Below are 14,265 nucleotides of genomic sequence, written 5' to 3'. Positions count from 1 at the left end.
GACCTTCCAGGGAGAAGGCAATGGTATATCCTTGTTCTTTACCAGAATGCCTCTGGCTGTGCAGTGATCCTTTAAGGTTCAGGTCTCTTGAGGGCAGTTTCAATACTTATTATTAAGGATGTTCAAGGTACTTCTGGATGCCATGTCTCCTCGTAGAGGAGGGACATGACTTCGGTCCATTCCCCTGGCCAGTACTTAACGTCCGACTGTTCCTGTCCATGGATTTATAAGCTCCTGATTATGGAAGAAGGGTCCAACCCCGATGTATCTAACTTGCTACCAAACAGAAGCATGAAGAAAGAGATGATGACAGCGGGGATTGGTCACATATACAGATAGGGATTGGGATAGAGCCCGGTGAGGAAGGTGTGGGGTTAGGCGTGACTGGCAGAATCAAGCTACAACAATCCTTAGAGTGCCTGCACTGCCACCCAAGGGACACAAGAGCGAGAGGCGCAGAGCCAAGAGCCAGGGTCGCTTGGTCTACCATCCAATAACCTGTCGGCTGCCTAGACCGCTTCAATTAGAGACGGCAAGGCGGTCTGTCCAGTGTCAGACTCTAATGCCCATCAGTGCCATTTCCTCATCGCCACCAGCCTATTCTTCGAGATGACTCGCCTGGATGTGGGGAATCTCGGTTTGCAATCCTCAAAAAGTCTCTCCAGGAACTGTAGTTTGACAGGTCTCTCTGGAAGAGCAGGTGCTGATGGCACTCATGAGGACGGGCGAATCTCCCCAGCACTGCAGCTCATCAGTCCGTGAGTCAGCCGCAGCAGGGCGCCGTGTGTGTGTGTGTGTGTGTGTGTGTGTGTGTGTGTGTGTGTGTGTACCAGTACCAGCAGTGTGTCAGTCAGCCGCAGCAGGGTTCCGCGTGTGTGTGCACCAGTACCAGCAGTGTGTGGAGCCAGGGATTGTGGGGTCAACCTGTAAAGCACTGTGGAAGAAGGAATATGGATTCAGGAACAGAGCCCCACCTCAGCCTTGTCCTAGCTGTTCTTGGTGCCACATCTTTCTCATCTCTACCATAAGGAAAATGATTTCTTCCTCATGGGTCTGTTTTGATGGGTCTATTATGTTGGAGGTTCCCTGCCTGCATCCCTTTACCTTGCAGACATATAACTGTACCTCACTCTGCTGGACCCACAGGCTCCCTCTGCTTGGCACCAAAGTTGTGGGTCTAGGAACCATTTGCAGAGTGTGGCAGTCCACAGAGTGAGTGGTGTGCATTGACTGCCCTCAGGGTAGTCCTGGACCAGGACATGAATGAGCTCCAGAGGCAAGTGAGGACCTTGCAGGATAAGGAGGACCAGCGGGAAGCAGCCAGTTCCCAGCAACAAGAGACCCTATGCCAACAACTGGAAAGTGAGAAGAGGAAGTGTGAGGAGGTAAGTGCAGACATGCTTCCCTGTTTTCCGGTTCTCAGAGACTGCAGTACGTGTCCATCATTGCTATTTAGCTAATTAGCACTGAGTACACTTTACCTACTGAATTTAGCTAGGAAAACAAATCTACCCTAAATATATATATATACACACACATTCATATATATGTATATGTGTGTGTGTGTGTGTGTATATACACACACCCAAGTGGAGGGGAGGGAAATAGACTTCCCAGTAGCCTCCCAGGCTATTTGGCTGGGCTATAAATTAAATTGGCAGGAGCTGGAGAGATGGCTCAATGATTATGTGCACTGGCTGCTCTTCCAGAGGACCTGGGTTTGATTCCAAGCACCCACATGGCAGCTCACAACTGTCTGTAACTCTAGTTCTAAGGGATCCTACATCCTCTTTGGAATTTCTGAGGTGCCAGACACACAAGCAGTGCAGAGACATAAATGCAGGCAAAAGATCTATATACATAAAATGAAAATGAAAAAGATATATTTTTAGCTGGGCAGTGTGGCACACGCCTTTAATCCTAGCACTCAGGAGGCAGGGCCAAGCAGATCTCTGTGAGTTCAAGGCCAGCCTGGTCTACAGAGCAAGATCCAGGACAGGAATCAAAACTACACAGAGAAACCCTGTCTCAAAAACCAAAAAAAAAAAATATATATATATATATATATTTTAAAGATTAATCAACATAGGACAAATTAGTAAGAGTAAGACCACTTCAATTATGTGTGTGTGTGTGTGTGTGTGTGTCCCACAAAACATGAGACTTAAAACAGGTCAGATATCCGAAGCTTATACATCCCGAGCTATCTAGAAAGGCTATCTTAGAACCTCTGGAGCACAATGGAGACAAGCTATGGGAGAGCATGGGGAGGACCTGTAGGGTGAGGAAGGGTTGTCTCAGATACAGATAAAAGTCCAATAGGTGGTGGCAGCGGCGGCAGCGGCGGCGCACGCCTTTAATCCCAGCACTCAGGAGTCAGAAGCAGGTGGATTTCTGTGAGTTTGAGGCCAGTCTGGTCTACAGAGCGAGTTCCAGAACAGCCAGGGCTACAACTGTCTTGAAAGAGAAATCCTGTCTTGGGGGGAAAAATTGTTTTAAAGAAAATGCCTTACTTCTGGATCTTACGGAGGCATTTTCTCAGTTGAGGTTCCCTCCTTTCAGAAGACTGTAGCTTGTGTCAAGCTGACATAAAACTAGCCAGCACATAGGGACACATCCTGTCCTATGGTCATGTTTTGGGGTGGTGTGTCCTGAGCCCCAACACAAACAGTAAGGTATTTAATTCATGAGGGAAAAGGCTTGCAAAGCTGCTGAGTGGGAGATCAAAAAGACCTGCCATGGCTTCCACTCTGGCTTCAGGGGCTGTGACGCCCTCTTCAGGCCTCTGCTGGTATGCATGCAGAGATGAACACATACATACATATAAATAAAAACAGAATGCCTCGGGAAGCATTTGTTTACTTGGCTGCCAGCTTATTTAAAAAGGTCAGACTCAGAAACAGCCAGAAGGAAGAGACGGCCAGGAATGTGGGATGGAACACAGAGCGCATGTGTCCACTCTGGGCCTCCAGGTGTCCACCAACCCACGAGCTCTAATTCTTAACCTCGTGGAATTTTAGGGAAGTTTCTGGCTCAGGGTTCTGTACAAATGAATTTAGAAATGATCCTGCTCCATCCTAACCACAAATAAAAAGCTGAGCAAGCTGAAAAGTTTTAACAATACTTCTTAGTCTACCAGAGAAGTAGGGTCACAAGCCCTGTCTTCATGTTCTGTGAAGAGACACCATGACCACAGCAACTCTTATAAAGGAAAGCATTTAATTGGGGTGGCTCACTTAGAGGTCAGAGGTTCAGTCCATTATCATGGCAGGACATGGCAGCATGCAGGCAGACATGGCGCTGGAGAGGTAGCTGCTACATCTTGATCTGCAGACAACAAGAAGTAGACTGTCTCACTGGGTGTGGCTTGAGCATATAGGAGACCTCAAAGCCCACCTCCACAGTGACACACTTCCACATCTACTCCAACAAGGCCTCACCTCCTAATAGTGCCATTCCCTTCGAGGGCCATTTTCTTTCAGCCCACCACAGGGCCACTGCCCCCTGAAGTTGGAGAGACTGACACAGTGCCACAGTGAGAGCTGCCAGGAAAGGCTGCGCTGCCACCGAAACTGATGAACTGTTGACGCTCAGACCCCCAGGGGACTCGACAGTTTCAAGGCCCCCCACACTTACTTTCGTGCTTTCACTCCCAGGTTCTGACTGTGAATATTTGAGGAATCTCTCCAGGGTCTCCTGCCAGGAGAGGCGTTGGGGAGGGGGACATTCAAAGTTTCTTAGCAAGAGAAACTGTTTAATTAGAACCTAACATGATGGGGTTTGGTCAGAACCTAACTGACCCAGGGCAAGAGAAACGTGGGATTTCAGCCCCCATTTAAAGGAAAAAAATGAAGGAGAGGAAAGAGGCATGTGTAAGGGCCATGTTCAAAGGTGTAGTTGTCTGAAAGATTATGACCTAATTGTAGGAGCAGAGAATGTGGCCATCTCCCTTGCCTTTCCAGCACGCACTAAGTACCTGCTCTAACAATGTCCTTCGTCATGTCTGCCTATAAAGACACATTCCCAAGACATATTAAGACACAACTTGAAGAAACTGAAACACGGCAGAATCAAGACCCAGATATGACAGGAATATTGAAATTATCAGGACTGTAAAGCACCTGTGAATAGTGTGTTGAAGCTTTAATAAAGCAGATGCATGTCATGCAAGAGGAGATGGGCAGTAGAAACAGAGAGATGGAAAGGGGAAAAAATGCAAGACATAGAAGCCGTAGTGGTGGAAGCAGTGGCCATCTATGACAGGGCTCTTAGCGCACTGCACACAGCTGAGGGAAGAATCCTGGATCCCGAGGAAATCATGACAGAAACCTCGAACCCAGTGAGCAAAGGGAACATTAAGGGAAAAGAACAGACTACCCAGAAACCGTGAGACAAATACAGAAACTGTAACACACGATGGAAATAATGGAAAATCAAAGAAAAAGAAGACGAAACACTTGAAATAATATGATTGAGAATACCCAGAAGTTAATGCCAGATGCTGAACCAGAGATCCGGAAAGTTCAGAGAATGCCAATCAAGATGAGTGACAGAAAAACTACATGTAGGTTCATAATGTTTAATCTACAGTTCAAAGAGAAAGGGGAAATCCTGCAAGAAGACAAAGGAATAAAATACTTCCTCAGACAGACAGAACTGGAGAGTTTGTCACCAGCAAAAAGGCTTTGAACGCAATGTTAAGAGATGTTCTTTAGGGGGCTGGGGCCATGGCGGCTCATGCCGGGTGATGCTAGGCGTATCCCTGGGCTCCAGGCTGTTGTAAGGGCATGGGTGGCAGGCACAGGCAGTTAGGAGTGTGAGGTGTCAGCCAATGTGGTGCAGCCATGACGGTGGGGGAGAGCATGGTCTGGGTGGACCCCGAGAAGACAGGATTGGACATCAAGAAGGATCAGATTATTGAGATGGCCTGTCTGAGAACTGACTCTGATCTTAACATTTTGGCTAAAGGTCCCAACCTGATGATGGAGCAGCTGGAGGAGCTGCTGGACAGCATGTCAGATTGGTGCGAGGAGCATCATGGGACGTCTGGTCTCACCAAGGCCCTGAAGGAGAGTATACTTACACTGCAGCAGGCAGAGTATAAATTTCTGTCCTTTGTACGACAGCAGACTCCTCCGGGGCTCTGCTCACAGGCAGGGAATTCAGTCCATGCAGATAAGAAGTTTCCTGACAAATCTATCCCAGTCCATGAACCATCTTCACCATAGGATCATTGACGTGAGCACTGTTACAGAGCCGTGTAGACGCTGGTCTCCAGGGGAGTTTGAATTTGCTCCGAAGAAGGCTGCTTCTCACTGGGCCCTCGGTGGCATCAGTGAAAGCTCTAAAGAGCTTCGGTTTTACAGAAATAAAGTCTTCAAGAAGAAAGACAGATGAAAAGAAGAGGAAAATGATAGAGAAAGGAAAAATGAGAAGACTGTGAATTAAGCACTCGCCTTATATTTAAGGCAACTTTTTTTTTTTTTTTTTGGTTTTTCCAGACAGGGTTTCTCTGTGTAGCTTTGCGCCTTTCCTGGAAAGGTAGTCCAGGCTGGCCTCGAACTCACAGAGATCCGCCTGCCTCTGCCTCCCAAGTGCTGGGATTAAAGGCGTGTGCCACCACCGCCCGGCTTAAGGCAACTTTTATAGCATGGTTCGTACATCGGTTCACTAGGAGAAGACTGTGAGCTGATGCCAGTTCTCAAGCTGCATAGTCTACCTGGTTCTCCGGAAGCCACTCTCCTGCTGACAACTCGGCAGAACACCCTTTCTGTCTTTTTTAAATTTATTCATTTATTTATTTATTTTATGTGCATTGATGTTTTGCCTGCATGTATGTCAGTGTGAGGGTTTCTGATCTTGGAGTTACATGTGGGTTCTGGGAATTGAACCTAGGTCCTCTGGAAGAGCAGTCAGTGCTCTTGAGCCATCTCTCCAGCCCCAGAACCCCCTTTTGAAAGAAAAAAAATTCCAGTTAACTTTGCATCTCCAGACTCTTCAAACAAACAAGACATCACAGTTTCTTTCTTCTAATCTGCCGTTTCCATTACGACACAGCAACTCTTCTGTATGATTCAGGCCACGCCCACCCCTTCAGTTCATATCTGCATTTGCTTATTATAGGCCATCTCTTTAATAATAAATAAATAAATAAATAAATAAGTAGACACGAGAGAAACAAAGCAATGACAAAACCCACAAAAAAGACAAGAATCTACCCAAAGAAAGGAAGCCAGCCAGCTAGCCGGATGGCTCAGCGGGCAGAGGATCTTGCTGCCAAGCTGAAGACTTCTAAAAGTTGTCCTCTGACTCCACATGTACTCCAAGGCACATGCACACACAACAAATAAATAATTACTTAGTAAATATGAAGAGATGGCTCAGTGGTTGAGAGCATGAACTGCTCTTGCAGAGGACCCAGCCGGGTTCAGTTCTCAGCACCCACATGGTGGCTCACAACCACAGAAGACGCTAGTTCCAGGGGATCCATTGCCCTCTTCTTTGGGCATGGCACACACAGAGACATACATGCAGACATAAACACACACACACACACACACACACACACACACACACACACATACACAAATGAAAATGGAATACATTTCCAAAAGAAGGAGAGCATCAGAGGAAGACTAGGTGAAGATAAAATGAAAGTTTTTATTTCGATTGACCTGGCATAGTTTGTCCAAAATAATGATGAGAGGGCACTGGAGAGATGGCTCGGAGGTCAGAAGCACTGCTGCTCCTCCAGAGGCCCTAGATGAGTCACAGCACCCACGCGCTGCGACTCACAACCACCTGTAACTCCAACTCCAGAAGATAGGACACTCTTTTTGGCCTCCAAGGACACCTGCATGTGCCTACATCCACAAAAACAGACATGCATATACATGAATGGAAATAAGATAAATCTTCAAAAATAATAGCAATAAAGCTGGGCGGTGGTGGCGCACACCTTTAATCCCAGCACTCGGGAGGCGGAGGCAGGCGGATCTCTGTGAGTTCGAGGCCAGCCTGGACTACAGAGTGAGTTCCAGGACACTCTCAAAGCTACACAGAGAAACCCTGTCTCAAAAAAAAAAATGATAATAATAATAATAGCAATAATATAATTATACTATAAGTGATTCTATACACAGGTAGTATGCGTATATGTAAGGAAAATGGATGTCAGCAGTGGTAGAGAAGATGGGAGAGAGGGATTACAATTGTCTGCTGCTGCGGTGTGCTTGCACTGCCTGTGAAGTGGCATAGCATCATTTGAGAGTGAACTTGAGGTCTGCGCATGGTGTCCCACGCCTTTAACCCCAGCATTCAGGAGGCAGAGGTAGGCCAACAAGGCTAACCTAATCAGTGAGCCCAGGCCAATGACAGGCCCTGTATGAAAGAACAAGGTAGATGATGCCTCAGAAATAACACCCGATTGTCATCAGACGCCTCCATATGCATGCGCACATGCGCATGCGTGCACACACACACACACACACACACACACACACACACACACAAAAAAAAAAAAAAAAAAAAAAAAAAAAAAAAACCTGTCCCCACATGAATACCATCAAAAAAAGGAAGGAAGGAAAGGAAAGGTGGAGTGGAAGAAGAGAGAGAGAGAACCTGGGCTGGTTAGAGGTATATTGCATTCTACGACTATCGTTTGAGACCACCTATAAAAACTGGAGAAAGGGGCTGGAGAGATGGCTCAGAGGTTAAGAACACTGGCTGTTCTTCCAGAGGTCCTGAGTTCAATTCCCAGCAACCACATGGTGGCTCACAACCATCTACAATGAGATCTGGTGCCCTCTTCTGGCCTGCAGGTCGAACACTCACTGTATACATGATCAATAAATTGATAAATAAATAAAAAATCTTAAAAAAAAAACTGGAGAAAAAGGCGATAAGTTCAGAACAAAAAGGAAAATTACAGTCTATAGAATGTTCAGTTAAGCACAAAAGTTAGGGAGGGGTGAGTACTCTGGGGGCAGAGACAGTTGGATGTCTTTAAGTTCAAGGCCAGCCTGGTGTACATAGAAAGTTCCAAGCCAGTCAGGGCTATGTAGTGACACCAACCAAAATACTGAGGCAAGAGGATTGTGAGTTCGAGGTCATCCGGGATACAAAGCAAATATACTGTTTCAAAATACCCTGCTACCAAAAAAGATTCAAATGAACTGTTTATCAATCACGGTGACCAAAGAGCCATAACCAGATGGCTTGCTCTAAGTCAGTTCATGTGATTGTCCCCACTGCCTATGAGCAGTAACACCCACCCCCACCCAGCATTTAAATACTGCCACTTATCCTCAGGGGCTCTGTAGTACTGTGAACCCCACTAAAATCAGGGAGCCATGTGGTTGAAGACAACTCCCTCCCTGCTTTGGGACCACCAATGATGGATGAACCAGTCACCCACGGTGAACTACTCCAGAATTCCTGTCTGTATCAGTTTTTGATTTCCTTCCTCTTCCTTGTGTCCAAGTATAACATCTTAAAGCCCTTTAATATAGGTGGCTGCTGAGTCCAAGTTTGAGTCAACCAGCCTAACCATTTAAAGACACTCTTAGAGGTTCAGATTAACATTTCAAATCCAGGAACTGCAGAGATGGCTCAGTGGTTAAGAGCACTTGTTGCTTTTACAGAGGGCCAGAGTTCAGTTCCCGGCACCCACATCAGGCAGCTCCCAACCCACATGTGACTCCAGCTCCAGGCGATTCAGCACCCCCATCTGACCTCTGTGGGGACCTGTCGCTGTGTGCATAAATACATGCACACACACCACATACACACACACACACACACACACACACACACACACACACCATACACACACTTAAAATAAATCATTAAATACTTTAAATTCTGACTCTGATAAGCATATCCATATCAGCAATGTTGGCCTGTTCAACACTGTAGTCCTTCCTCCCTAGTTTAGTCTCCCAGAAATCCATTCCTTCACATGAGCCTCAAGTTTCTGGCATTTTAAGATGCCAAATCCTGCCCATCTCCCTGCTGTTCACCTTAAGTCAAGGCCTATATTCAACCTCTTCTCCCCTGAAGTGTGCTAGGATCTAACTCTCTGGTTATGATTGGAGAGAGAATAAGAAAAGACTTGGTGGTGATGTGCAGATGACTTTTAAGGACAATAGCACTTTTTTTTTTTTTTTTTGAGACAAGGTTTCTCTGTGTAGCCATGACCCACATCTTGGATACACCGTGTAGCTGAGGTCATCTTGAACTTCTGACCCTCCTTTCCTCCACTTCCCGAGTGTTTGGATGGCAGGTGTGTGACACCATACCTGGTCTATGCCATGCTGGGGACCAAACCCAGGGCTCCATGCATGCTAGGCAAGCCCTCCACCAACAGGCCTGCATCTCTAGCAACAGGAACCTTCTTCCGAGACACCTGCGCAAGATGCAATCTGTACAGATCCCCAAGCAAGGATTTTAAACCCTGCAGACCGCAAGGTGGGGGCTGCTTACACTGGTGATTATTTCCTCTTCCTCGATGAATCCAGCAAGGGATTAATCCATTTTTATTTCAGAAACGTCAGGATCCAGCAGTTTCCCCAAAGCCCATCCGCAGGCCACGCTGCCTTTGACATGAGCCTCTAGGGGGATGCATCATGCCATCTCCCAAAGCACTTCCCTACAGGCATCTGTTAGCTGATAATGTAGTCAGCTGTGGGTGCTTAGTGACAATGAGATCAGGTTACTGGTTCATAATCCCTAAGCTGCCCGCCGCGTGCAGTGGCACACGTATTTAGGTGGATCTCTGCAAGTTGAAGGCCAGCCTGGTCTATAAAGCAAGTTTCAGGACAGCTATGGATGTTACACAGAGAAACCCTGTCTGGAAAAACAAAAAACAAAACAAAAAAAATCCCTAATCCAAAACTTGGGAATCCAAAATGCTCCCAAATCTGAAATTTTTGGAGCTGGGCATGGTGGCAGGCTGGAGCAGGATGATCTCTTCTAGACCATGATGAGTAACATCTCGAGAACCTGTCTGGAACCAGACACACAAATGCTGGAAATGTTTTTGAATGCCGACAAGACACTCCATGTGGCCAGCTCCACACCTGACCTCAAGTGGTAGGTGTCAGAAAAACCACGGAAGGTAACCTTGGCAAGTTGGAGGCAAGGGCCCCTAGAAAGCCACGCCTCACGTGGAGAATTTCTTGGAGGAGGGAGGGCAATGGACGCAGAGTGTGCCTCTGCAGATAAGAGCTGAGGAGAGGAGGAATAAGAAAGGAAGAGAAGAAGAGACAGGAAAGGGGGAAGGAAGGAGGTGCAGTCACGGACTCGTGGGAAGGGAGGGTACCTTTAATAAGATTTAGCGCATGCGTATAAAGACTATGCATCCAGGCAGTGGCTGTTTAGGTATTTGCCTGAATGTTAACAAGTGCATCCTGCCAGGTCCCCAAGGTAATGTCTAAATGCTAACAGTAAGTCATCAAAATATAGATGCACACAAAAAAAATTATACTTTCAGGCTATGTGAATAAAGTGTATGTGAGACACAAATGAATTTTGTCTTTGGCCTTGGATCTCATTCCCAAGAGAGCTCATCATGTAATCGCAAATATCCCTCAAATCCTGAATGCCTCATGACAAGCATTCTGGGTAAGGGGTATTTGGCCTGAACCTTCTAATCTAACCAGCTCAGAGTCTCACTTTGAGTTTCTAGTCTCATGTGACCTCAGAGGTGTGCGGCTTTCGGCCAGCCAGCGAGCCAGTGATGTCTCTGAGTGACCAGAAGTTGGATAGCTTCTAATTCAATTATGACACAATTGACCTGAAGACAGTTTCATCAGACTTCATGCATTAGGGTTCAGCCCTCAAGACTTCACACCCAATGGCAAGGCTGAGCCTCTGGAATTATTCCTTTGTCTTCCCCCTAACCCCTTTTTTTTTGAGACAGGGTATCACATAACACCAGGGTCTCAAACTCTTATATAGCTGAAAATGCCCTTGACCAATTGCTAGGATTAGAAGTAAATGCCGCCACATGTAGTTTTAGGCAAGGCTGGGGATCCAACTTAAGACTTAGTGCAGGCTAGGCAATCACTATGCCGCCTGAGCCACGTCCCTAGCCTGGCCAGCAGAATTTCTGACCAACTAGAAATGAACTGGTTCCCACAATTCCCCCTGATACTCAGTCACTTTGCTAGGGCACTCGCACAACACAGGGTTCACCACACTGCTGTTTCCTGTTTTGTGGTAAGGGAATTTTATTTTAATTTTTATTTATTTATTTATTTTTGGTTTTTCAAGACAGGGTTTCTCTGTGTAGCTTTGCGCCTTTCCTGGAACTTGCTTTATAGACCAGGCTGGCCTCGAACTCATAGAGATCTGCCTGCCTCTGCCTCCCAAGTGCTGGGATTAAAGGCGTGGGCCACCCAACCGGCATTTTAAAGGATAGAAACGCGCAAGCAGACAAGGAGACACATGTGAGGTCTGGAAGGGTCCTGAGCCGGGAGCTCCTGTCTCCCCGCGGTCGGAGTGAGCCAGTGCCCAGCACGTGGAAGGGCACTTGTTCGTCTTCCTGCAAACCCCTGTCTGTGTTAAGCTGTCCCTGGGCTCCTCAAATCCTGCCCTCTGGAGTTTATGGGAAGACTTCACTGCGCAGGCACAGACCACTCCCTTTCCACCCACCCCCGTGTTTTTCAGTATGTCAAGAGCAACCAGGAGCTGTCGGAGAAGCTGGCCAGGCTACAGCAGGAGAAGGAAGCTCTGTGGCAAGAGCACGGGCAGTTTCTGGAGCAACTTGGTGAGCACGTGAGGTAAACAAAGCAGGTTCCCCGTAGACAAACGGGATACAAAGGGCTGTTCTGCCCACCACTCCCCGCCCCCCGACACACACACACAAATAACACAACACCCCAGAGCAGTCAATCACACGGATGGGGCCATCAACATGATTTCCCAGTCCCATCTACACAGTGTTCCAAGGAAGATGTGGGGCCCAATTCCTTCCCAAGAAGAGGGACTTAGGCAGGCAGTGGTGACGCACGCCTTTAAACCCAGCACTCGGGAGGCAGAGGCAGGCAGATCTCTGTGAGTTCGAGGCCAGCCTGGGCTACAGAGTGAGTTCCAGAAAAGGCTCTAAAGCTACACAGAGAAACCCTGTCTCGAAGAAGAAGGAGGAGGAGGAAGAGGAGGAGAAGGAGGAGGGACTTAACTGTTTACTGAGCTCTCTGTCTATAGCTTGCTTTCTCCAAATATACCCTTCCACTATCTTCAAGGGTTTTCCCTACATTCTTTAATATTTACTTATTTATTATTAATTATTATTATGGAGGCCAGAAGAGGGAGTCAGAACCCCTGGAATAGGAGTTACTGGTGCTTGTGGGTGCTGGAAACTGAACTGGTGTCCTCTGGAAGAGCAACAAGCACACCTAACCACTGAGCTATTTCTCCAGGCCCTCTCTTACTTCCTTTCCTCAGGCTGGACAGTATGTGCCCTGGACACCCGACAACCAGGGGTCTCAAAACTCTCAACCAAGACGTTGGTTTATACTTGGCCAGTCACATTAGCGATCACTGCCATGTCTCCTGCCTCCATAGCAGAGCCTTCCTGGGACCTCCCTGAGACCAGGCACAAGTTCTCACTGCTAGCAAAAAACACTGTCAGTATGCTGATATCAATCTGCTACAGAGCTCCCTGTACTGGTGATTATGAAACCGCACTAATTTTATTCAGTGTATTTTGAGCCTTGACCAGCAGATGACGCCAAAGAGCGCAAAGATGGAAAAGGCAAGCAGGAAAGCTTTGCTGGCTCTAGACATGCTGGAATCAACCAGCCATCCCCCCCACAGCCCTGATTCTGTTTGGAATGACTTGGCGGTCTGATGATTGAATGGTACTATGCATCGTTAATGCGCTGGCAAGCGTTCCAAAGCACCCGCCTCTACAGCCATCGTGATGGAGGAGCTGCTCTTTCTCCACGTCCTCCTTTGTGCAAGCGATGTGGTCGAAGGGGGAGAGTACCTTGATGAAAATCTCCTCCAACATTCTTGCTTCTGATGTATATAGAATACATGTCCAAAAAAACCTAATGTACAATTCAATGCATTGTGAGAAATGTATATATACATGTAACTCCCACTTTAATCAAGATGCAGAACATGTACCCCCATGCTTAAGAGATTCCCGCCTCCTGTGTGCAGTCTGCCGCTCTCTCTCTCTCCCTCCCTCTCTCTCTCTCTCTCTCTCTCTCTCTCTCTCTCTCTCTCTCTTTCTCTCTCTCTCTCTGTCTTCCTCAGGCAGCCACTGTTGTGATGTCTGCATTTTCCAGATTTCTAAATAGGCTCGCTTTGCACTGTATTCTCTTAGTGTCTGACTTCTGTCAGTCAACATCTTCCATTATTTACATATGCACTTACAACCAGGGCTTTCTTTTGTATTTTGAGTGTGTGTGTGTGTGTGTGTGTGTGTGATGGCTGTGAGGCTGAATAATTTTCCATGTTATTTATGCATGACCTTTAGAAAAATGGATCCAACCATGACTGCATGTGCCTGGGTACTTACATACATGAATTTAATCAAAATCTATTAAAAAGATCATTGTTTTTCCAAAGCATCACCACACAGCTCTAACACATATCTAGAACTGAAGAGCACAGATCTATGAAGCACAATGGAAGGAAATGTCAAAGCACCAGGTTCGTTTTGGGTTTTGGCTCCCTCATCCCAGTCCTGATCTGTACAGAGAAATCTTGTGTGTGATGCTTTCCCAACTGCTTTTTCGTGGGAACAGATTCCTCACCTTCTTGAAGTCCAAGTAATAGGCAAGCTGGTTTTACTTAGACACAAGCTAAGTTTCCTCCTAAGTGTGTGCTGCCTTGTGAGGCTGGTAGTTAACGCAGTCAGAAGGACAAAAAAGCCACACTTTGTGGGGGCAAGCTGACCTAGAACCTCAGACCAACCAGTATCTAAGTCAGACAGCAGTGGCCGGGAAGTCTCTGGGTTCTTCCTGGCTGTAGGGCATCATGTGTGCACAAGTCCACACACAGACAGACACAGACACACATACAACATGCACACAATTTTACAAACCAGAAGGAAAACAAAAGGACTATACAAAACATACTGGGAATTAGCTGTTTTCCCGATTTCTCTATAATTTCTCCCTTTCCTTTCCAAGTAAAATAATTTTTTAGTTAATCTAAATGACAAGACAAATTTTCTTTGGTAGGGAAACTAAAGATTGGGGCTTTTAATTAGTTGTTTATTTATTTTGTTATTTTATGTGTATGAGTGTT

The 14,265-nt window shown here is 46.6% G+C and overlaps 1 protein-coding gene and 1 pseudogene across 6 annotated transcripts in view; both read left to right on the top strand.

Annotated features, from left to right (window-relative positions):
• Window positions 1-14,265, top strand: part of Ccdc30 (coiled-coil domain containing 30) — a 106,706-nt gene that overhangs the window by 81,712 nt on the left and 10,729 nt on the right. For all 6 annotated transcript variants that reach the window (XM_028886479.2, XM_028886480.2, XM_037202898.1 and 3 more), the window contains 2 exons: window positions 1,241-1,385; window positions 11,671-11,783. In XM_028886479.2, the coding sequence (XP_028742312.1) occupies window positions 1,241-1,385; window positions 11,671-11,783 (258 nt within the window). The remainder of the gene's footprint in view (window positions 1-1,240; window positions 1,386-11,670; window positions 11,784-14,265) is intronic.
• LOC119087443 lies at window positions 3,427-5,427 on the top strand (annotated as a pseudogene).

This window comes from Peromyscus leucopus, chromosome 2 (assembly GCF_004664715.2).
Source record: "Peromyscus leucopus breed LL Stock chromosome 2, UCI_PerLeu_2.1, whole genome shotgun sequence".
Lineage (NCBI taxonomy): Eukaryota > Metazoa > Chordata > Mammalia > Rodentia > Cricetidae > Peromyscus > Peromyscus leucopus.
The sequence above is the reverse complement of the archived record's forward strand: the minus strand, read 5'-3'. Positions and strand labels throughout refer to the sequence as shown.